We start from the raw sequence: 26,700 nt of genomic DNA on the forward strand, positions 1-26,700 counted from the left end.
AAATTTTCATTTTTTTTACTCTTGGGGTTAAATATTTTGGACAGGTTTAATGAGATGCAGCACATGTCAAATAATAGAAAGATGATATGTGTGTGTAGTGGCGGTGTGTTTGTTGTTTGTAATGCATTGATATTCTCGTCCGAAACCAGTGTAATATTAAATAACCAATCTTGTGTCTGTTTTTGAGGGACTAATGTTTGACTGTTGCTGAGGTGAAAACTGTTTTTTTTTGCTGCAGCTTTTTTGTTTTTTTATTATTCTAATATTTTCAGATTTAACTTCTTTGAACTGTGTGTCCTTTGAAAGCTTATAACTGACCTAAACCTGTTGTTTATGTATTAACAGTGTTAGGGAACATGTACTAACCTTAAAAAGTTGATGTTTGCAGGCTTGTGCCATATTGTAACCTTATAAGATACTCTAACGATCCCTCGATCCTTTTCACCAAGTGCTTTTTATTTTCTTTTCTAATTGGCAAATGTTTAATTAATTTTGGATAGTTGAATTTCTTCTGAACCTGGAGTCAGATTTTACTAAGCTATAAACATGTTTTTGTTTTTTATTATTATGTCTCTATTTTATTTACAGCAAAACGCCCCAATAATATTTCCGTTTGTTGTGTGCATGAAGGCATTTTCTCAAAGCTTTGGCCTTTAGGTTTTTGTTTTTATATATATATATATTTTTGTTTGAAGCTTAGTAAGTCTGACATGTTCTTCGGGAAGACTGTCCAATGACACATCAGAAAAAGTTCAACTCAACACATTCTTTAAAGTTTCTTTGTTCTAGTAGCAATAGGCTACATGTTGCCTTTATGAACCTTCATTTTGTACAGAAAAGCCTTAGTCTTGGTTTAGTCTCTCAGCCAAACACAGTATTTCCTACATTACAAAAAACAATGAGACTGATCCTCATTAAACTGCAAAACAGAAGAGTACTTTGTACGAATAATAAGTTGATATTAGTTAATTTGAAACAGTTTGGCATGTTTAAGCAGTTTTGTGGTATTTATAACTTGTGGCATTCTTAAACTAATGAAGTGCAAATAAAGATATATATTTATTACACAATTCTGATGCGTTTCATCTTCTTTACATATGCATTAATTCTATGCTATCTATTGCAAAATATAATGTGTGTTCAGTGTTTTGATTTCTTTATGTTCAGAATTGTACTGCCTCCTTTTCACAGTATGATGGCGCTGTTGCATAAACTAATTATGAATCTAGCCAGTGTTCATTTAGTGTTATTTATAAATGGTTTTTAACTATATTTTAAAATAGCATTAATTTGAATATATTCAGTTATTATTTTAGTTATTAATATGATTGATATTTATAATATTACTAGCCTATTTAGCTTAATTTTATTTACTTTATTTATTTCCAGCTAGTTAAGTGCTTTAATTTTAACTGATTTCAGTTGTTGCATTAAGTTATTTTAATATGATTTTAGTTTAGTTTGTCAATTTTGTGTGTTTTTGTCGTTTTAGTAGTTTGTTTACATAAATGTCTTTTATAGTTTTTATTATTTTTATTAAACTAAAATGAGAAATGCTGCCTTGGCAATAGCCTATAGCTGAAATAAGGTTTTTTATATTTTATGTCATTTAAAGTTTCACGTTTTTTAAATGGTTAACAATATCCCTTGTTTATTGTTCAAGGTAACATTTGAAATGTTTTTTTCTATCTGGTATATTTTATCTGACAGCACCATTAGAAAAACGGTGGTGTTCTGTAATATTGTTACAGACTCCCCCGGTCGCATTTATCGGTTTTAGTTTTCATTATTTTATTTTCATTGCACATGTCCAAAGGTAAAACATTGTTTCTCTCCCTGTGTCTCTGTTGTAGTAACGCGTGTGTGCGCGCGCCTCTCGTTGCGTCTCCACGCGTACGCACGCGTGCCTGACCTGTACCGGAGCGCGAGGAGGGGTGTGTTCGGTATTTGTGTGTGAAAAACAAGCGCATGCGCTCCACGAGACGCGGATGGGGAGCGTCAGACCGCAGCGGCTGCAGATTATTCCCGTCAGTCGCGGGGGGAGACGCGGCCAGGAGGCGGAGAGGACAGCAGGGAGAGATGGGAGTACCGTAATCCCGGGGGGAGGGACGGACGGACAGACGGATTGATTCAACGCACAGAAGCACGGAGATTCTCACTGGACACCGCATCATCCACCGTATTCCGTTCGGAAGCGATGCGGCGATGGCTGAGGGCGAGTGAATCTGAAGTGATGAGATCCGTCTGTCAGGTTGTATAATGGAGAGCTCCAATGGCTCCGACACTAAACCGCAGAGCCCTCATCCTCATCCTCAGGTGGAGAAGAAGAGGTTAAACCGCGCGCCGTCCCCTGCCAGACCCGTCCTGAAGGATGTCCACTCGCGAACGGCCAAACCGATCGTGCCAAAATCCCCTAAATTCAACAAGCAGCACGCGTCCGCCGCGCCGGTGACGCCTCAGAGCCGCGTTCCGAGACGCACCGTCCCGAGCGCGAAGGACAAAACCGCATCAGCACCTGCAAAAAGCAACACCAAGCCCTCAGCGACAAAAAAGGCCGTTAAGGTCACTCAGCATGCCGCATCCGAACTGAAACCGGCCTGCAAAGCGGTGGATACCGGCGCTCCGCAGATCGCCAAGAGCAAGGCACGGCCGGCCCCGATACGCGTCCCCACCGGACGCGGCGTCTGTCAGACGGACAGCAGCTCGGATTTGTCCGACTGTCCCTCCGAGCCGCTGTCCGACGAGCAGAGACTCGTTCAGGCCGCCAGTAGCGACGCGGAGTCGGGCAGCGGATCGTGTTCGAGCGATCAGGCGGCCGGGGTTCGGGTTCGGATCTCAGGGGCGGGAGCTGCACCTGTGCCCGGTGCGCACGCGGACAAATGCAAAGCCGAGAAGGACGCACAATTCAAACCGAAGGGCAAGGAAATGGCCCAGGAGGAGCTGCTGAGGGAAATCGAAGACCTTCGATCGGAAAATGACTACCTCAAGGTGAGCCGACGTACAGAAGTGTATACTATGGTACTACCACGGTATTCTTAAAAGTAACTTGGAGTACGGTGGAAAATTGTTCTTGAATGTTCAGTATTATCAGCATGAAGCTGCAATTAAGGTGATGCTTTAAACTTTAAAGTACTGTGGTAGTACCATGGTGCAGTGGGGAGCTTTGATTTACTATGTATGATTTATTATAATTTTTTTTAAATGTGTATTTTTTTATTTTCTTGTTTAGTGTGTGTGTACATACATAAAAATATAATATAATACAAATATGAAATAAAAGTCTATTATACATTTATATCTATAAAATAAAAATAAATCTATATACATGTATGCAATCTGATATTTAAAGTATTTTCTCTGCATAAAATATTTTTATATCTATTTATAAAATTCTATTTTCTATTCTAAATATAATATAAAATATAAATAATGTAATATAAAAGTAGATTTTACTTTTCCTTTTTTTTTTTTTTTGTTATTTCTATTTGTAATTAATGTCTGATGTTTGTCTGAAGGATTATGGGTTGAGCTGCTGCTATGAATCCGTTTGAGAGTGTTATTTGTTTTTGCACTTGGTGACCCTCTTTATGTTCTTGCACATGTATTAAATTCATCCTATTCATTTACTCTGTCCACAGTACTGCAGCATTTGTTCATTAAAGCATCTGCTTAGTCCTTTGACAGACATGTTTGCCAGAGTAAATAAATACATAAAAGTAACATGGCACATTTTTTGGCCCTTGAAGTGTCTTATAAACATGATACAACATCTTTTATAAGTAGAACTGTGATGGTATTAACTGACAATGCCATTATACCAACTAAGGTACTCCATAAATCTCATACTACTGTGAGGAGAGCAAGATCTAGATCCATAAATCTGCACTTGAACTGATTTTAGGTCACATCAGTCCACAGAGTAAAGATGAAACCAGCGTGCATCAGAAAGACCCTCAAACTCCTGCAGGAAACGCATCACAGTCTTTGCTCTCAGTGTGATGGGTAGATGAAGGCAGACCCAATTAGCATAATTCCATAAATGATTTATCTTATTTGTCAGATGTGCGGCGCTCAGCTGCTGTCGCAAACAGGATTTTCATAAGTTTATCTCTGAAGACGTCATGTTAATCTGCTTTAGTAGCTGTGCGTGTAATGGCCACGTCCCTCCTGACCCGGGCCAGACTGTGTGTTTGGAGCCTCCCTAAAGCAGATGTGCACAGCGTCTGTGTGCTTATCGCTCTCATTTCTGTCTCTCTATCTGTCTATCTCTCTGAAAGTAATGCTGCAGCATGTATGCATCAATATTTAAACAAATAAACAGCGATAGGTCCATGTTATAGTGCTATAGTATGACATTAATCGTTTAGACCACCATAACTCATGTTTGACAGGAACATCCATACGGCTGCTGTCACATGACTTTGTCTCCAACATCATACAGTGAAGGTCATTGTGTTTGGGCTGTTTGTCACTGTCTGTCTTTCTTTCGCTGTCTTTGTTTGTCTGTCTTTCCTTGCCTTTCTGTCGTTCTTCCTCGACCTTGTTTGCACTGAATGCGCTGAGGCATTGTGTAGTATTTACTGGGAAATGAGGCGTCTCAAATGACAGTCATTCATTAGAGCTCAGGACGGGGGTTTCACTGATCACTACAGTTTCTTTACCTGCACTCTTATTTGTTTTTGTCATTTTTTCTTTAGTCTGATAGGGAGGTTGTTTTGTCATTTCAGACTGTGATTTCAGTTCATGTACATCGCAAAATTAGATTAATTTAATTAGAATCCTGACTGAGTATTTGTATTCTATTTCTATTTTCAGTCCTACTGTAATTCTGATTCTCATTCTTGTTCCAATCCTGATTCTTATTCCTCATTCTGATTCTTATTCAAATTATGATTTTCATTCTAGTTCTAAATTATTATTCTCCTTCTGTTTCTAATGCTGATTCTCATTCTGATTCTGATCTTCGTTCTAGTTCTAGTCCAATTCTGATTCTGATTCTCCTTGTTTCTAATCCTGATTCTACTTCTTATGTTTATTCTAATTTTTATTCTAGTTCTGTTTCCGATTCTCTTTCTGTTTCTAACCCTGATCGTCAGTCCTGATTCTGATTCTGATTCTAATCCTAATTCTTATTCTCATTCTATTTCTAGTATTCATTTTCATTCTACTTACGATTCTCATGGTTTCTGTTCTTATTTTTATTCTGATGTTCAGTTTGATTCTGACTCTCATTCTGATTCTGCTGTTCATTCTAATTGTTATTATGATTTTAATCCTAGAAACAGTAAACTTATTTTATAATCAGATCCATTTTAACTAGACCCCTGAATGAGTATGATTCTGAATTTTATTCTTATTTTAATCTTGATACTCATTCTAATCCAAATTCTGATTTAAATTTTTGTTTGGGTTCCAGTTTCTGGTTCTCATTTTCATTCTGATTTTAATGCGCATTCTGTTTTTAATTTTGGCTTCTTTTCATTCTTTCTTCATTCTGATGTTCATTTAGATTCTGACTCTTATTCCGATTGTGCTGTTCATTCTGACTTTCATTTTGATTTTTATTCAGATTTTAATCCTGCAGAAGGTAAATTGATTTCATAATCAGATCCAATTTAATCAGACTCCTGAATGAGTATGATTCAGAATTTTATCCTGATTTTAGTCTTAATTCTCATTCTAATCCAGACTATGATTTTTATTCTAGTTCTGGTTTCACTCTGATCCTGTTTCAGTTTCTATCCGGATTCTCTTTCTGATTCTAATCCTGATTCTGCTTGCTTTAGGATGAAGTGGACGAGTTGCGAGCAGAGATGGAGGAGATCAGGGACAGTTACCTGGAGGAAGAGGTGTACCAGCTCCAGGAACTGCGCAGGGAGCTGGACCGCTCCAACAAGAACTGCCGGATCCTTCAGTACCGCCTGCGCAAGGCTGAACAGAAGAGCCTGCGTGTAGCTCAGACCGGACACGTTGACGGAGATCTTATGCGCGGTCTGGAGCAGGACCTCAAGGTGCTTATTTTAGAGTCAATGTGTGGGGGTTAAATATTTGTTTTGATATCTAAGATCACAAGTTTCATTGGTTAAATTTTATGAACTAATGAAAGATGAAAACAAGGTAATAAAATGCATCCTTCTGTCCACAGGTGGCCAAAGATGTATCCGTGCGTCTGCACAATGAACTGGAGACAGTGGAAGACAAGCGCACACGGGCGGAGGATGAAAACGAGCAGCTCAGGCAAAACCTCATCGAGGTGGAGATCTCCAAACAGGCCCTGCAGAACGAGCTCGAGAGAGCCAAAGAGGTACAACACGCTTCAGTATTAGATATTAGATACCTGTGCATAGTGCACACTTTTATTGAACTGAATCACAGAGGGCAGATTTTTTATAAGAGGAGATGTTTAAAAGCATATTAGTGAAGTATTCTGGTGATTGTGCATCTTTTTATTCACGTACACTGTTTATTGTTAAGTACAGAGAGATTTGGTTGCAGTCTTAACAGTTAAAGGAATATTCTGGGTTGTTTACTTAAAGCTTAACTTATGTGGACAGCTTTTTAGCGTATTACTATATACAATAATTTCTTTAGTTTGTAAAAACAAGCAGTAAATGTGACCCTGGACCACAAAACCAGTCATAAGGGTCAACTTTTTAAAATTGAGATTTATACATCATCTGAAAGTTGAATAATAAGCCTTCCATTGATGTATGGTTTGTTAGGATCGGACAATATTTGTCTGAGATACAACTATTTGAAAATCTGGAATCTGAGGGAGCAAAAAAATCTAAATATTGAGAAAATCTCCTTTAAAGTTGTTCAAATTAAGTTCTTAGCAATGCATATTACTAATCAAATATGAAGTTTTGATATATTTACAGAAATTTACAAAATATCTTCATGGAACATGATCTTTACGTAATATCCTAATGATTTTTGGCATAAAATAAAAATCTATAATTTTGACGCATACAGTGTATTTTTGGCTATTGCTACAAATATACCCCAGCGACTTAAAGGGATTTTGTCAATATTCACTTACCCCCATGTCGTTCCAAACCCGTAAAAGCTTTGTTCGTCCTCGGAACACAATTTAAGATATTTTGGATGAAAACCGGGAGGCTTGTGACTGTCCCATTGACTGCATAGTAAATTACTCTGTCAAGGTCCAGAAAAGTATCAAAGACATCGTCAAAATAGTCCATCTGCCATCAGTGGTTCAATCTGAATTTCATGAAGTGACGAGAATACTTCTTGTATGCAAAGAAAATAAAAATAACGACATTTATTCAACAATTCATCTCCTCTCTGTCTCTATGTCAGCGTGGCGCCATTTTGGAGAGCATCCGATGGACGGAAAGTGCGTGCGCTGTTCTCTGTCCTGAGTAACGCATGTATACATATTGTACGTTTATTTACGCTGATTTGAACGGAAACAGCGTATCCATATGTTACTGATGACAGAGAATAGTGTACGCACTTTGCGTCCATCGGATGCTGTCTAAAATATCTTAAATTGTGTTCCGAGGACGAACGAAGCTTTTACGGGTTTGGAACGACATGGGGGTAAGTGATTAATGTCCAAATGTTCATTTTGGGGTGGAGTGTCCCTTTAAGACTGGTTTTGTGGTCCAGGGTCACAAATGCATTTACAATAATGCACTTGCAATGAAATCCTGAAGCAGCTCAGATTTTGTTAAATCAAAAAATGTGAAGCTTGTTAATGCAGCTTTAAAAAAATAAAAAAAATTCAAATATCATGCATTATGAATCCTAAAATGTGTTTGCACATATGAATTAGTGTGACAGATATTTTGGTCATCTTTATAATAAGATCCCATTAATGTTTGTTAATGCATTAAGCAATGAGCAATAAGGTGAATACAGGTAAATTGGGACACTTTTTGCAATTGAGACGGCTGGGTAATATCACCCAGTTATCCTGAATCAACCCCACCTTTGTTACGGTATTTATTCATTTTTTTAACATTAGTTAAAATTGTTAGTTCATATTTGTTCCTCTAAATACCATAAAATAACTTTTGATTTTAATAATGTATTAGTAAATGTTGGAATTAACATTACAATTAATAAACTTTACATTTTTAGTTCATATTAACTAATGTAGTTAATGATAACAAATGCAACCATATTGTAAAGTGTTACTGACATATTGATTGGTTATTTGTATTGCAGACAAGTGCAGTACTGCTTGTTTTCATCAAATGATAAATCATTTTCTGTGGTAACCGACCGCAGTATTAGGCGTAAATTGCAAATAACCTGAAATATTACTTGTAGGCAGTTAAAACAAACCTGGAAATGATTCACAGACTGTAGATGTGATGTAAATCTTGCTGTATCACCTTTGTTGAACAAGGCAGTTAAACCCGGGCGGCCTGAGGGTTGGACTTCCGCCTACTGTTAGTGTACTGTGAATTGCTTTGAAGTATGGATGAATACATTAACTTTGAAGCCTGCTGTCCTGTGCATTAATGTATGCGAGGCCCTAGCGGCTTCTCTGCCTCTGTAATCAGATGCTGAGGAGTTACTCTGGAGTTGGTCAGGTTAATCTGAAACTAATCTGGAAAGACTGAATCACGGGTAGAGCCGTCTGTGCATGCAGATGAATGCTGCTACAGTGTGGAGGAGAGTAAATGTGGATGTGATGCACATGTCAGTATATTAGAATGATTTCTGAAGGATCATGTGACACTGAAGACTGGAGTAATGATGCTGAAAATACAGCTTTGCATCACTGGAATAAATTAAATTTTAAAATATATTCACACAGCGAAAAGCTATTTTAAATTGTAATAATATTTCTTAATTTTACTGTATTTTTGATCAAATAAATACAGAATTGGTGAGCATTTTATTTTTGCCTATTTGTCTATATCGCCTATTTTGCATAGTGTTTTTCAGATTTAGTAAGATTTTAGAGCTGCTTTACAAACATGTATGTGCGTACGCTATACTCTTGTTATTTCAGTTCAAACAGCAGAGGATCACAACAGTGAATCATTGCACTGGTATCCCAGAATCCCCTCTGATTCTCTGAGATCTGCTGCATTGTAAAACATCCCCTGGGGGGAACAACAAATCTTCTTAAAGAACAGTTCATCTGGAAATAAAAATTCTGTCATTGTTTATTCTCCCTCATGTCGTTTGAAACCTGTATGGCTTTCCTTCCTTTCTGTGGAACAGAAAATTCATGCGGCTTATTTGAGCAGACTTGCATGTAGAGTGTCAGTGTTCGTTTCTGGGTGAACTGTTCCTTTAAAAACAGATCTGTCAGCCTTTATGGTGTAAAGGAATTAGTTTTATTTTTGTATTAATATTTATCATGTATTTTGGAAAAGGGCAGATATAATGAGTGTGAAGGAGAGAAAGCGATGAAATAGCGCTTTGTGAGCTATAGCGCGTCTCTCTGGAGGTTTGCCCCAGAAAACGTCTAGCTCCACTTTTTCAGCATTCATCACACCATACCCTTCATTTTTCCCATGCCTCCCTTCACCCCACACACAACAGATGTGGAATCATGCAGTTTCTTGCACACTGCCATGTTCAATTAACTTTACGTGCTTTTCCATCTGATATCATGCCTTTAGTTTAAAGGGAATGCCAACCTCGACTCAACGTTCATAGCTTTAGATATTAAAATTGTTGAAATATTACAGTCAGCATGAAATCAAAACTGACCCTATTTGCTTTTTAATATACATTCCTGGTCTTAATGTGTATGATTTATTGGTGCACGTTATTCTTTAGAAAGCATGTTTAAATTGTTTCTCATTGTATATGTCGTTACATTTCGAAATGTTGGATGATGTATATCTTAAAACCATATTATTTATTTATTTAATAAAAGGTAAAGCAAAATACCAAAACATACATATATGCATAAATATATAAAGTAATTAAATATATATTTAAATACATTTAAATGGTTGTATGATGCTTTTTTAAAGATCATTATTTGGTGTATTTGGTGTAACAGAATATGTTGACATGCTTTAATGTTCAAAAAACACATTATCTTTCAAATACTGTACATTATTGTAGGTCCTCTATGCCCCGCCTCTCTCAAACGCGTCGTTTTCTACAAAGTCCCTCCTTCCGACAAGCACAGTCTGCTCTGATTGGCCAACTGGCACAGTGCATTGTGATTGGCCGAACACCACACTCATCGGAAATGTAATGCCCCTTTAAATAAGCGCAAGCTTCATCTTTCAAAATAACTGTAAAGACAGTTAATAATGTCCTTAGTTTTACCATCAGTCGCGTGATGACACAGTGATGAAGCTTGTATGTGTTTGCACACAAGCTGCAATTAAGACAGCTGACTCCATTGTGATGTGACCCTGTCTCTCTCTCTCTCTCACACACACAAACACACACATGATGCGCAAAACTCCGCATTTGAACAGTCAATAGCAAATACTTAAACTAATAACAAAACATACTTACAGTCGCTGATTCAGAAGTGCCAGATTGTCATAGCAAAGTCAGATTTACCTCCTCTCCTAGGTTCACGAAACGGTCGTCCATAAAATACGTTGCTGTTCTGTTGTAAGTAATCTTAATGATTCCTAAATGCATCTACATTTGGAAGGCCAAATAAAGTGCTTTTGCTTTCGCCTAGAAACACACAACGTCTCCCTGACACGGCTGCATCAACACTACAGCGGTTACTGAAACCACGCCAGCTTTCTTTGCGTGAACATTTGGGCGGCATTACACAAATATTCCCACATCGTGACGTAGACATGTGGGGGCGTGTTTTAATGAGCCGTTTTAGGGGGGCGTGGACGAGTCTTAACTTTGATAAAGAATATCTCTTTGGTTTTGAGACTTTAGTCTTTGCAACTTCAGGGATCTTATCTATGCACAAACAGCTTGTAACACTCCAAAGAGAAATGATAATGCACTTGCATAAATGAATGAATGAAAGGAAAGGAAATAAATAATTTAAACAACCAATTATTTGACAGTAGGACTGTTTTGGATATCCAAAGAATCATATAGCAACTCAAAAACAGTAAATACAGTATAAAATGGCTCTTGATCAGTGAGATCTTTTCAAAGCACCTTTATTTTCTACCTGCACGCATGGCAGAGGTTTGGATGACTCTCGATCACACGCTAAACAGAATGGAATGTGGTTAATCTGGGCAGATGGGATGCTGTTTCTGCTCTAAGTATCTAAATACTGATCTGGCTATGAAGGAGCCATTCTGAACTAAAAATACAGCATTCGATGTCATCTGAGTTCAGGACGGTGCAACTCTAGATTTCAAGATTCTCAAAGCACATAAGTGCTTTATAATGTAATGCTGCCCTGTTTGATGCATTTGATTGTCAGGATTTACCTTTTAAAGGGTTTAAAACACATTGATCTATTTCTTGTTGTCTTGTTTAAAATACTGTCGATATCAATGGTGGCTTGAACTGCTGTGTTTGCAGTTTCTTGGGTGACATTTTGTCTTGAGTTTGTCTGCTTTTCTTATTAGTGTCATTAGTGCTTTGTTTTACTGAACCTTCAATACTCATATTCAGGGTCAAAATTAAGCATTTTGTAAACATTAAATGTGAGTAAAATACGATTTTAGCAAGTGAGTAAAGCTATTGATCATATTTAGGAATTGCACAGTTGATAAATAAGCAATAAGATGCTTAGCTGAAATAAGAAAATTATATTTTGCGTTAAGGAAACTGGGCTTGTTTTTAAGAAAATTAAGTGTTGACGTGGCATTATTTTCATAAATGTTGTTTCACAGTTTCTTCTGAGAATAATTTCCATAATTTTTCAAAGATTTATAAAAAATATTGTATTACACTATTTTTTTCCCCATAGATTTCACTATAAATTAAAATCAGTACTATATGGGTAGCTGTGTGTGACAGAAAAACTTAAAAAAATTAAAATAAAAAAAATAACCCTCTAACATTGAAGATAAACCTCTCTCATGCTATTTGTAATTTTAAGAATGAAGATACATTTTTCTTATGTTATTTGTATGTTAAGTTTTTTTTCTACATTTTTGCTGTCACACCATAGGATACAGTCCAATTTTGGTTTGTCGACTACCCATATATATAGAATTTATAATATGATTACATTGAAAATGAATTATAAAAAAATAAAAAATATAAAAATTATATTTTTAAAATACATTTTAAAATTAATATTTTAGTTTTATTATTTTGCATTTGGGTATTGAGACTTTTGGGGGAAATTAATAAAAACTAATTTTAATGGTCATAGAAATACGCTTCTTTTTCATGAATATAATCTAATACAAACAATTTTTTTTTCATTGCACTAAAATATTTAAATTCACTTATTTAAATGTAAGTTAATTTAGGACGCTTTTTGCTGTCATTATATGGAAATATTTGTTATGTGTGTGCTATCGCTGGTGTCCAGGCTGTTTGCTGTCGGCTCTGATTCCTGCCGTGGGATTGGCACCCGGACCAGAATTAATCCAACTGAGCTGCGTGTTATGAAACCTCCTGGCAGATTCCTGCCTCACGGGGGAGTAGAGGAAGTGAGAGAGAGCGAGGCTCTCAGATGGGTTTATATATGTCAGGCTGTGATATGGCATCAGTTTATGGAGGTTTTTGTAAACAGTTCAGTCGTTTCGTGTGCTGAGGGTCGCTAATGACCGCCTGTCATTTGTAATGCACCGTACGGCTGCCACATGTCCAGAACGTGGTCTCAGAAGGTTGTTCAGTTAGATCAATGTGCAACTGAAATTGTGTTTTAACAGCATTTACCTGTATTTCAACCTGGTTTCAGAGGATTCTGTTAAATCTCAGATCTTATTATGTGGAATAAGGACATAAAATCGAGCTGATCAGGTTGTTGCCCAAAAACTGGGAGAATTAGCAATTCTGAACCTAGTTTTCATCTGAGAACATATTTGTTCTTTAACATAATTTACACTCAGTCAATTGTTTGCATTGCAAAGAAATGTCCACAGAAGTCTCCTTTTTATATATTAAAGGCATGGTTCACCCAAAAATTAAAATTTGTTGAAAATTTACTCACTCTCAGGCCATCCAAGATGAGTTTGTTTCTTTATCAGATCAGACTTGGAGAAATGTAGCTTTACATCACTTTCTCATCAATGGATGCTCTGCAGTGAATGGGTGCCGTCGGAATGAGAGTCCAAACAGCTGATAAAAACATCACAATAATCCACAAGTAATCCACACCATCAGTTAACATCATGTGAAGCCAAAAGCTGCATGTTTGTAAGAAACAAATCCATCAAGGCGTTTTAACTTTAAACCATCACTTCTGTACAAAATATGAGCCCATAATCTATAGTAATACTTTAAGACCCTTTTAAAGGGATCATATGACGTTGCTAAAAAGAACATTATTTTGTGTATTTGGTGTAATGCAATGTGTTCATGTGGTTTAATTACGCATTTGACAGATACTTTTATTCAAAACGATGTTGCAGTATACTTTTTATGAGTTCATGCATTACATTTATTCATTTAGCTTAGACTTACAATTGCTATATATGTCAGAGGTCGCACGCCTCTGGAGCAACTAGGGGTTAAGTGTCTTGCTCAGGGACACATTGGTGTCTCACAGTGGATTCGAACCCGGGTCTCTCACACCAAAGGCATGTGTCTTATCCACTGCGCCATCACCACCCTTATGCATTCCCTGGGAATCAAACCCATGACCTTTGTGTTGCAGTGACATGCTTTTACTGTTTGAGATACAGGAAGGCATTAGATTTGTGTGAAGAACAGACTGAAATGTAGTTCTTTATTTAATGTTTAACCAAATAAACATCCCTTTATTATGACCGAACCGATGGTGGCATTTTTGAATATACATGATCTTTTCAGATGAGTTGTGAGAGATGCATTACACATCATCTTGCTGAGGACCATCAAGAGCCATTAAGAAGCGTGTGTGTGTGTGTGTGTGTGTGTGTGTTTTCATGGTGGATGAGTGTGTAATGGAGCAGCATATTTATTTTGCTGTCTTTAAATCTGTGTTTATATATTTGAAGGAGATAAGCGTTCTGCACAGCTCTTAAAATCTTCACTGCTTTGCTTAGAGGTAAAAAAACCCACAAGATTCAAGCTAAATAGATTAGACTCTGTGAGCATGTTCAATCCAATCCACACAAATAATAGTGTGCTCAATATCACCAGTCCAATCTTTCTGTTTAGTTTTCTCTTCAGCATCTGAATCAGGCTGTTTCTTTGGTCTAACAGAGTCTTTCCTTATAAAACAAGGCCCTACCACAGTACAGTATGACATCAGATGGTAAAACTATGCTATTTTGATAAATGCAGTGGTACTAAATGGTTACAATATTTATAGTATTTAAATAACACTTCTAAGAACAGGGTTTTAGTTCATTTGAAATTTTGCCAGGAGAAAACAGCTATTTTCATTTTTTTTTTGTTATTACTTTTTTATTTTATCAAATATTTTTATTTTATTTGTATTGTTGTTGTTGTTATTATTGTATTATTTTTAAACTGTGTGATTCTAAAATTATTATTATTACCATTACAAAAATGTACCAGTGCTATTAAAATAAAAATAAACTATTTAATAAATAAATCTATTTTTTTATTTTATAAATTTTATATTATTTAATGTTTTATTTAGCAACTACCATAATGGTAATATCATTGTATTCTTTAAAATCACTTTTTTGTTTTATCATATTAAATCACTATTAAATCATTTTTTTTAATTTTAATTTAATTTTTTAAAAATTTACCTTTTCAAAAATTTACCATATGCTATTAATATATATAAAAAAAGCAAAAATAGCATATCTATTTATTTATTAATTGTAGGTTTTTTGTTCTTTTGGTATGTGTTAGGTATGTTTTGCTTAGCTAGAAATGTTTGCGTTCATATATTTTTGTAGGCAGCATAAATCCCTAATACATGTCCAAAAACCATGTTAATATGGTACTTTGTTAATGATCTCTAAAGAAAGCATGCATGAAAGTCGAGTTACTTTCAAAGTCAAATTGTCATATTTGTGAAAGCACAAAATAATGTCATCTAGCATTAATGAACGAGTGTCCCAGTTTGGCAAAATGGCTTTGGCTCTCAGTGTGAAGAGGGTAAAAAACAAAAATACAGTTAATCTTCAAAGCAGCGTGCCGCTTATCAAAGCATTGCTGTGGGCCGTTAATTAAATTCTGTCTCTAATTCAAAGAAACGTTGCAGGTTCTGTTCAGATGTTAGCGCCTAGCATTAGCACTTTCTAAAAATAAAGCGATGTGTGCACTCGTTTTCCGGGACTGTTATATTGAGAGTGTGTGTGAGACGGTTCTTTGGTGAGAGATACGGTGTGTGTGACCGACTCTCAAAGCTCTTCATCGCTTTCATCTCTTTCTCTTGCTGTGTTTGCAATGCAAAACTAGTGTACTGCATGCTACGCTATATATACGGTACACTGCCTACTGTTTTTGTAAATAGCTTGGAAACAATACACTTTATGCAGAATATTCTCCAACTAGTGTGCAATTCAGGTGGTTGCATTGTATTTTTTTTTGTTTGAAAGGAATGCAATTTTTTAAAAGCCTTAATTCTTAAGTTTTTTAAATAAATGCATATTTTCGTTATGCATTTATATTGCATTAGCATATCCCTTTGCAACAATATAAATCACTTGTTTTTGCACATATACATTTTTTTAAAACCCTGTAAAACAGTATTGTATCTTATTTGATGTATGAATTTCTAAGGCCTCTAAATGATCAAAACTGTGCTGAAAAACCTGGCGCACACAATCCATGCCTTTTGTCGTCTGATTGAGAGTCCAGACTTTTTTAGCAAGTAAAAGCTGATGCTTCACGTGTCTTTTTGCTGTCAAATGTTTACTGATTTTTATCAAGTAAATGCAAGAACTTTGATATTTTTAGTAATATTTTCAGATGAACACTTACTGGACTGAAGCAGCTTTGCTTTACTTGATCATCCATAAAATCATGTCTCAAATATGATGATCAGGCTTTTGAGGAACGTTTATTTTTATCTCTCAATCATCATTGTATTGCATTGTATTATATGTTTTGATCATCAAACTAAGCATTTACATATCTTCTTATAGTCATATTATTGGAGAGACAGAGTAACGACTGATATTTATATCATTTTATCAGTAGTCTGTTATACTGTTATAAAGATCTCATTGATTTACATGACAAGCATCAGATTTAATCATTTTTGGCCAAGGTCAAGCACATTGCATTATGGGATACAGAGTTCTGTGCAAGCAAACCATTCGAAACAACCTTTCTTGCATTCTTTTTTTATTGCTTTTACCCTTTCAGCAACATCTGTGAGAGAAGCGTTTTGAAAACAGAGAGATGAAACTCTGTGGGATACGCCGTGTTAGAGGAGCCGTAACGCTGTAAACATTATTACAAACCCTGCCCTTCCTCCTCTGAGTGGACAAAACTACTTCATAGTATCTGGCACTGAGAGAAAGAGTCTGACTCAGTACAGCTAGTCTGGGAAACAGAGCATCACTGGGAGAATGAGAGTGACATACACAGCATTATTTGACATTTTAGCAGTGGTTTTATACCGGCAGTGATGCTCTTTCATGTGCATCATCTGTAATCATCTGTTCTGTAACTCAACAATCTGTATTATTAGAGAGATACTAATAATACTTAGCATTAGGATATACGCGATAGGACACTACAGGCTAACACAGCTCACATTCCCTGAAACCCAGTGTGTTTAATAATCTTGTGTAACTGTCGTAGGCCAGTAAGGGCTGTTGTGTGTAAACCTCACTCCCCTGATCTTTAGCCTCCTTGTTAGAGCGCCCGCCTCCCACGCCGGAGACTGCGGTTCAAATCCCACTCGGAGCGAGGCGAGAAGGACCGGTTACACTTGTCAAGAGGCATGAGTGGTTCAGGTTGACTAGACCTCAGTGGTCCAGGTGGACTCCATCCTGTTCATTTCGCCTGCTAGTCTGTTAGTCCAGATGGCGGCCCTTTAACCAGCCCGCGGAATAACAATGCAAAGCTTAACTGGACATCTCAAGGGAAAAAGAGCTGTTGTTGTTTTCCCTTCATCTTCTTTTTGTGGCAGGGAGCAGGTGCCTGTGATCAGCTGAGAGCGAACTGATTCATTAACAGATAGTCCTGACTCCAAAATCTGACCGGATGAGCCACATTCAAAAATCAGCTGATATATCTGTGACCTCATATCAGTTCAAATCTGACACAATGCTCTTTATTATTAGATTTTCACTTTGAAGTTAGGCTAATTAACTATAAGATGCAAAAAATGAAACTTTCATATATTTTAGATTCATTGCATGTAAAGTAAAACATTTCAAAAGTTTTTTGTTTTAATTTGTTTTATTAGAGCTTGCAGCTCATGAAAGTCAAAAATCAGTATCTCATCATTATGTATATAATCCTAGATTTAAATTTAGATGTATTGCACTTTAAAAATCTAGATTTATAGATTCTATAATTTTATATGCAATACTTCAACAGTTTATAATACTTATGCAAAGATGCATCTTACTTGCAATACTTGCATCTTGTTAATAATTATGCACACAATACTACAACAATAACTTTATATATACACACACACAGATATATATATATATATGGGTGTGTGTGTATGTATGCATTATATGTATTATTATATAATTTTAGTTTTATATATTATAAAAGATAAATATGTGTGTATGTATAATGCATATATCGTATCATGCAATGCATATTTACAATCACTTCAGAAAATGTTCTAAATCTTGAAACGACAAGTATGCACACTTTATTAAATAAATGCATTAAATTCATCTATGTTTTAAGCTTCTGTCCTTGATTCAAATAGCTAACCAGATTCCGGGAAGCGAGTGTTTGTTAAGACATTAGCTGAGGGAGCACAGAGGTAATCTCTCACCAGCTGCCCAGTGTCAGACGCCTCTGACTGCAGGCTCCGCCCCCTTATTAACCACTCACAATAGGGAACCCACTGACCCAGCGAGACGAGAGGAATTGTCTTTGAGTGCAAAGACAGCCTCTCATTAACCAGCTGGACGCATACAAATTCCTCCTCACTCACACACACACACACACACAATCACATTCCCAACTCTCCGGAGACCACCGCATCTCTTTAGCCAAATGAGAGAGCTTAATAGAGCTTCCATTGTGTTTGACGCTCACTGTAGTGATGGAGAAAGATAGCGTATGTGTCTAGAACGCCCTCTGGGAGTGTGTGCGCGGCCCATACGGGCATGGTAATACACACAGGGTCCCTTGACTTTTCCCGACAGAATCCCAGACAGAGATTAACGGCTTAGAGGATTCTCTGGGTCTCCTGACAACAGCGGACACGTCTTATCATCATATACATAATGCTAATGGAATCAGACCAGTTACTGAGAATTCATGGGCTGTGTTTGGAATGGAATACTGGCATACTGTGGAGTTTGTCCTAGATACTGCATACTGTAGTATATGAAACAATATTGTGTGCTGTAAATGTTTATATATGGAAAATATTGTTTTTTGTAAATATTTAAAATTATATATTTTTCATAATCTCTACATTTTTCACTAAAATAAAAAAAATATATAAAATATAAATATATATATGTACAAATACGTGTGTGTTTGTGTAAATATATATAAATTAATTCTGTATATATTTAAAAATTATATATTTGTATGATATTGAAAATTTTACATTTAAATAAAATATACATATGTATGTATATAATATATAATATGAATGTTATATATATTATGAAAAATAAAGAATATATATATATATAGAACTATCATTTTAAATGATTATTCCTCATTTTTAATACAATTGTTATTTTTAATACAATGACATTACATAGGACAGCACAAAGCTACGAATACGGTTGTAGCTCATGTCACTTATTTGTCACACTAGAAAATTGAAGGTTGCATCAAGTGCATTGAATTGTAGGATACTGTGTCTTGCATGTGCATACTTCTCGTAGGCATTCTACAGTAGTATGCAATTCCAAACAAATCCCATGTGTTACACAGAAGCTGGTTTTTATTAGTTATTGATCACTTTTTGAACCCTGGTTGAGTTCAGTCAAGCCAGAACAGTAGAGCTAGATGCTAATGCTAACATGCAATCACAAAACACAGAGAATACTTTGTGTCTGCACGTTAGCATTAGCATCTAGCTCTTAACATTCACCAGAAACAGCATATTATCCATGCGTCCTTTAGCATGCATGCTTCCGCATATTACTAATCTGAACACGCTGACGCTCGCTTTATTATAGACAGCATGCAAACTGTGGTTCGGAAACGCATATTGATGCAGAGTAAGTGATTTACATTGCATTGCCTTTGAGTGTTTCTCAGAGTGCAAATCACTTTGCTCTTGAGTTTTAATTATGCTAACAGTAAAATAAGAGAGTTTGGCATATCTCAGACCCCTCTGGCTTCTCAGTCCGGTTTATCTGTTCCCACGCATCAACCGTGCCATCAAACACATCCATTACACTAGAAGCTACATGTGACGTGAGTAAGCGCTCTCAGCAAAACTCCCACAGAAAGAAATGTAACTGGCAAAATGAACTGGCAAAGAGATTGCCGCTGTTTTTGCTGTTCTTTTACTAAATGCACTCATCATGAGCACGAGAAATGACATAAAGGCAATGATTTTATCATCAGCTGTATCTCAGAAAATCTGTTTTTGCCTGTGTTCCTTTGATGTCAGTATCACTCTGCTTTCTGTCTTTTCCATCAAGCTGTTCTGACTCATGGAGTTCAGTCAGAGTGAGCGAGAATAACAGAGCATGGCTGTTTCATTAGTGTTTTGTGGGAGAATGGCTGCAGCATCAGCATGACGGTGTGAGTACACACACTATCACAACGCCTCACCGGCCCAGCGCTCTTCTGATGGATCGAGTGTTTATAAGACATAAACGCAGCTTCTGATCCCAGACCGCTTTTGGGATTGTTGTGGGGTTGTTTTTGGGCTTGTAGCTGAAACTATTTGGGTTCAAACCTCATAGGTTGATTAATGTGCATCTTTCAGTGCATGTCTTCAGTTTTGAGAACACCAATATTTTTAATTAAATTCATGCATTTATCAGATCCAAAGCGATGTATAAAGATCACGCATTCCCTGGAAATCGAACCCATGATATTGCAGTTATATGAGAATATTTTTTTATAGATGAAACATGCAAGCAGATGAATTATTTGTATCAGATCTATAACATGCATTTAGAAAATAGGGTGACTCTCCATTAGAAACCCAAGCGTTCATTAATGCATAACGCACATGAAGGAAGCAGGAAACATTTCTGTGGTATTTAAGTTCATGCATTCCCTGGGAACCAAACCATTACATTGATGTTGCCATGTTACTTTTTAAACTACAGGATTGCTGTATGCATATGCAATTAAATATGTAAATGTGCCACTAAAATGTTGACTTGAATAACAAAATGGACTTTTAGCAGATGTAAGCATTTAAATTTTGTAGACTTTCTCATGCATATACTGATGTGACAGTCTATATAGATTTTATATCTATATATGCAGACATTTATATTTACAAATGCCTAAAAATCTAAAAATTTAAATGTAAAAATACAATAAATTTCTTTAATATTAAATATAAACATTTATCTCAGAGAGTCTGATTTTCATTTGATATGTTTTTTGGTTTTATACAAAGATATTTTGATTGAATATTATGAGGTTTAATTTTATAGATGAAACATGCACACAAATGATTTGTTCACAATCAGATCTATACCATGCATTTAGAAAATAGATTGAATTTTCATTTCATACCATCTTTAAATGATGTACTGGGTTTAAGAGCAACACTGTTGTCTCACATTCACAATATTACAAATAAAGCTCAGAGAGCTTGTAGAGAAACACATCAGTTTGCTTAATTTGGTTCTTCAAATGGGTGTATTTGGTTGTTTGTCTCGACGTGGCATCTTGTTTAAAATGTTCTAAAGACATTAGTGACTAATTAACCTTGTATTTCTCTGTAGCTTCTATATAAAGCAATGCTAAAACCTAATGAGTTTTTTATATCATAAACCCATCTCAGAGATAGTCTTGTAATATTTTTTGTATTGGATGAAATGCATAAATGTAAATGTTGTGTTTTGAGTCAGGTAACTAAACATAGATATACGCAGTGCTACTTCTACTCATTGTTTTCTTGTTGAATGTCCAGTTTCACTCTGAAATATGTCAGATTACAGAAGCAAAATGTGTTGCAAATGCTGTTTGTTGTTGTGTGCCGGAGGCTATGAACGTCGTAAACGTTGTGGTCCTGTTGTTCACTTCTGATGCCGTCCAGAAGACAGCGGTTAATCAGCTGTAAACAAACATCTCCATCAGTCTTTGTGATAAAGCCCTAGAGAGATGTTCCATCGTATTTTTGTTTTCTCATCCCGAACAAGCCTTTAGCAGAGAGAGATATCGAGCAGCCCTGAGAGAGGCCTTGTGTTTGCACAAGCTTATGTCATCTTCAGATTTCAAGGTTACGTGAAATGTGAGGCGAGATGGTAAATATTGACCCTCCATTAGAGACCTGAGCATTCATTAGTGTTCATTGACGCAAAACACTCATGAACTAGAAAGCAGGAAACATCTCTGTAATAGCTAATGTTCAACTAACCACAAGGACAGTTAGTAAAGAGTGGGTTTAGGCTGCAGAGAGATGCTTATAAACCGGTGAGTCATGCAAAAACAAAACACAAAAGCTCTGATCTAAAACCTCTCCTGCCTACATAGGCAGCTCCCTTATAAGGCAGCATCTAAATAATGACTAAAATATACAGTTTGAATCAGTTTGAATATACAGTTGCATGTTATAAAGTCAGAATTGTGAGATTATATCTTGCTATTTGGACTTTATTTCTTGGAATTGCGAGTTTATATCATGGAGTTCTTACTTTGTGAGTCACAATTATGAATTTATATCACACAATTCTGATAAAAAGTCACAATTATCTTTTTAATTTTTTTATTCAGTGGTGGAAACTGCTTCCCTAATTGTAGTGACACTTTTCAATATTCAGTATGTTTATTATTATCATTTTTTCTCTGCTGTGTTGCCATCCATTTCTTTGTAATTATTTATGAAATGTGCTAGCAATTTCCGAGTCAAAATAATTTCTACACCAAATTTATTTTTCAGTGTACATTTTACATTATGGATTATATATCTGTTTAGAACTTCTGTTCTATTTGCATGATTCTTTTTTCTTTCTTCATTTCTAAAGTGAACTTGAGGTCCTGAAAGGTGCTATAAAAATAATAAAAATATAATTATTTTTTAAATTATTCAATGTGAAATGCTTAATATATTTGTATTTATTTTAATGTTATCTACACTAGATTATTTAGTTATTTTGGTGTGATATTGTCTTAATCGGTTTCATTACGTTAAGAATTAGGATCCTGACAGTATTTGTTGTTAGTGGAGTGTAGTGCAGTGCAGCACAGGAATCAGAACAAATCTAGAGAAAGGCCTTGTGTCATTTGTCAGGCAGCAGATGTCCTGTGTTTCTCCAGGGATGTGTGTCTGTGACTTTGGGTCGACCTCAGTTTTATCTGTGTTCAGTCACAGCCGGACTGCAGAGTCAGTCGCTCTGTTAGCTCAGGTTAGATCAGCACTAGATATTAGATATCAGTCAACCTTCATTAGACGCAGTTCAGTCCATCCTCTATTTCTGCAGGCTGTATGCAGTGACATATATATATATATATATATATATTGATTGCTCTGTTGGCTGTGGAGTCAAGACATTTACAAATATGATTAAAAGATGAATATGAGACAAGTACAGAATGTCACATTTTATTATTGGGTGATTCAACACATAGATGTTTTAGCAGCTGAGAAGTTCAGCACTTTTAGAGTTCATCCCTCTATCTGATGTGAGCATAAGTATTGGAGCAGTTGCCTCTCAGGTCTTTCTAAGTGATCAGCTGTGTCCTGTTGCATTAATTCTTCAGATATTAAAAGCAGGGAATGTGTCGTATCAGTTATATCCATTACTTCTGAATCTTGCATTCGATGATGACACACACAAACCAGGATGAAGACGAGGGAGCTGACTTTAAGAGAAAAGCAAGTAATTTGGATGCTAAAAGAAAAGAGGAAGTTGATTAGAGCTCTAGCGAAAACAAAGGGCATGGAGAAATCAAGAGTTTGGAAACCACCAGCGACACCAGCAACCAACAACGACCTGATCGGCTGAGAAAACAACAGTAGTTGATGACAGACAAATCATAAAAGCTGTGAAAATGAAACCTAAAAGACATGTCAAAGACATGTTAGACATGTAAAGATTTGATGTCTATATATGCATATATTTATACCTAAATCTCAGTTATAAAAATGTGATTTTAAATGTAAATATAGCAATCTATCTCAGTCTTTTTTCCTTCAATATGTGCTCTAAAGGAAAAATATATGGAAGCCTGTTTCTGGCATGGAATAAAAAAAAAAGATAATAACTACTTTTTATCTCATAATTCAGATTTTTCCTCACTTTTCCTTACTTTTTTCTTGCAGTTCCAAGTTAATATCTCAGAATTCTGAATTTATATCTCACATTTCTGATTTTTTTTTCCAGAATTTTGTTTATCTCCAAATTGTCTGAAAAGTCCAAATTGTGAGAATTAAACTCTCAAAATATTGCTCATTTGCATTGTGAGAACAAAGTGTGTGATTAAAAAGTTGCAATTACCTTTTTCATTTTTTTATTCTGTGGCGGAAATGTGCTTCCGCAGAAATGTTTGCATTTCCCCATATACAGTTGTATTTGGGGAAATACATATACTTTGTGTTTATAGGAAATGCAGACATATACAAATAACTGGGTAAATGCACAGCATATAAAAATCAGAGTCTGTTTGCTAAAATAAACCTCATCCTGCTGCTTTGAATGCCAGATTCTTCCTTTGTGCAGATTCATTAATTGGTGTATTGGAGTGTTGTTAGTGTGTTGAATAAAGAATGGCTGAATGTATTCTGCTTCATACATAAAGACCTCCTGCCAGAGACGGCAGATGGAGACGAGCCTCACGCAGAGTTTTCCGAACACTGATCCTGGACCTGTAGATGCAACGCCAGCCTTTCCAAACCAATTGACACATTCTGATGTGAGATCAGCTTAGGTCTGACTTTACGGGCTGTTTTTAGGGCGAGAGAATAACCTCTATCTGCAGCAGAGACCGATAACTGAAGCTTTGTACTCATGCTGAATAGAGCGAGTGTGTAACTGTGTTTCTAATTTCATCACTCTGAAATGCTTTAACATAACTAAATTCCCTCAAAAACACATTCTAGCCTTTAGTCACCATCATAGAAATGACCAAATAATAACATTTCATTTGGAATGGAAAACACTGTGTAAACTCAGTGACTAGGGGTTCAAATATTTTTCTAAAGAGGAACAATATTGCTTGAGAAAAGCACTAGGCTAAGCAAATGCACTTCATTGTCACACCGAATGAAAAATAAAAAAGGAAATTAGGACTTTTTCCCAGAATTGTGATTTTGTATCTTACAATTGCAAGTTATTAAAGCTTATATCTCGCAAGTATTTTTTTTTTTGCAATTTTGTCTTTTATTCTGAATTTATATCTTGCCATTCTTCAGACTTGTGAGATTAAAAATCTGAATTAACTTTTATTTTATTTTTTGTAATCCTGTGGCAGAAACAGGAGGGGGGTGGGGGCATTTACTATTGTACAGATCAATATTATTGTATTTTTTGCACAATCACAATCTTGCAAAAATGTGGCTTATATAGACTACATACTATAGCACTATAGACACTCTAAAAACCTTAAAACATGATTTCCCACTTGCATGCTACCTTTAAGGCATGTCTTTTTCGTTAAAATAGAAAATCTATATAGATATATTTATGTATTTATTCAAATACATCTACTTTAGATGACCTGATCTTGTAGTGACCGTGTGCTGTTTCTGCTTCATGAGGCAGGAGGGCTTTTGATCTGTTTCTTGTCATCCTGATGTACTGGTCTGTGTTGGAGAGGGATGAACGGTAGCTGTCGGCCTGTAGATGTGGGGCGGGTGGGGTGGGATCGGAGGATGGGTGGTGATCTGATTTGGGACGAGGCCAGGCAGCAGGATTTGTCGGCTGTAGTTAGACTGTGATTATCTAAGCCTGAACGCACCACCGTTGTGAGCACGATCTGTCATGCAGCTCGCCTCTTTCTGATTTTCTCTCCTTGTTCCAGTTGACATTTTTCCTATATATTATTTTATCCTATATATTATTCCTATATATTATTGTTATTGCGCAGAGGTTGCTCTTTATATACATTAAAAGTTTGGGGTTGGAAAAATATTTTGGAAAAAGAAGACTCTTCTGCTCACCAAGGCTGAATTTATTTGATCAAAAATACAGTAAAAAAAAAAAGTAATATTATAAAATATAATTACACTTTCAAATAACATATTATAATATATTGTAAAGCTTAATGTATTCCTGTGATCAAAGCTGTATTTTCAGCATCATTACTCCAGTCTTCAGTGATCCTTCAGAAATCATTCTAATATGCTGATTTACTGCTCAAGAAATATTTCTGATTATTATCAATATTAAAAACAGTTGTGTTGCCGAATAATTTTTTTGTATGTAAATCATGATTAAGTAGAAACAGAAATATCAAAAGAACAGCATTTATTTTAAATGGAAATGGAAATTTTGATCAAATTGATGTGTCCTTACAGAATAAAAGTATTCATTTCTTTAAAAAAGAAAATCTGACCCCAATCTTTTGAATGGTAGTGTATAAGGACATTTATTTTTACTTATTTATTTATTATTTATTTAAATTACCAAATTTAGTTTTTTTCTTAAATTTATATGGAGCACGCATCAATCATTTGCTATAAAATGAATGTGTATATCAGCTCAGATCATTTAATCATGGTGAAAATTAATGAGAAATTAGTGCATTCTGACTTAATTGCAGATTCAGTAGACTTCAGTAAAAGTATTCATTTGTTATTCATATAATCTTACTGCTATGAGAAAAATTGAGATGTTTTTTTTGTCAGGTGTATTTTCTGAGTATTTTCACCACATTTCATGTGAGAGCGTATAGTGTAGTTTAACAGCGAGGGTTCTTTTAAGGTTTTCTGCAGCTTTGCTTTTTTTTTAATCAGGCATTGTCACTAAGCTACACCCGTTGCATTACATAAGCCTAGGAAACACATGCACACAGGCAACATAGTACAGGCGTGCTGTAATGCCTTTCCAATTAGATAATCGTGCAAATGTAAGAGGGGCAGAGAACTGAGCATGAGAGAAGAAATGCACATGTTATAAAAGAGCCCATTGTTTATCTGTTTCATTAGAAGGGTTTCATTAAAGTTGCCATATGTTCTTCTAGAGCAGATGCATGGCATTACTGTTGCAGATTTTAAGCATGTTTTTAAACTGTTTGTGTATGCTAGCAAGGGATGGAGAGAATTAGACCCAGAGTGGTTTGTGGACTAATGCATTAATGCATTTCTGAAACTTAATCTGTGTGTGTTATGCAAACATGTTGCAGTCTCCCTGTCAATTACAAAAGTCATTGCCACAATGCTAATTCTGTTCTGGGTGGTTTCCAAGGCACTGCAATGTGGCTACTAAGATG

The 26,700-nt window shown here is 35.8% G+C and overlaps 1 protein-coding gene across 1 annotated transcript in view; it reads left to right on the forward strand.

The window, feature by feature from the left end:
- Positions 1 to 2,259: 2,259 nt before the first annotated feature.
- Positions 2,260 to 26,700, forward strand: part of LOC306846063 (microtubule cross-linking factor 1-like) — a gene marked incomplete at its 5' end in the record, with an annotated part of 60,964 nt that continues 36,523 nt past the window's right edge. The window contains 3 exons of the mRNA XM_079379153.1: positions 2,260 to 2,988; positions 5,787 to 6,011; positions 6,146 to 6,304. Of these exons, the coding sequence (XP_079235279.1) occupies positions 2,260 to 2,988; positions 5,787 to 6,011; positions 6,146 to 6,304 (1,113 nt within the window). The remainder of the gene's footprint in view (positions 2,989 to 5,786; positions 6,012 to 6,145; positions 6,305 to 26,700) is intronic.

Source organism: Barbus barbus, assembly GCF_936440315.1.
Source record: "Barbus barbus genome assembly, chromosome: 26".
NCBI classification, from domain to species: domain Eukaryota; kingdom Metazoa; phylum Chordata; class Actinopteri; order Cypriniformes; family Cyprinidae; genus Barbus; species Barbus barbus.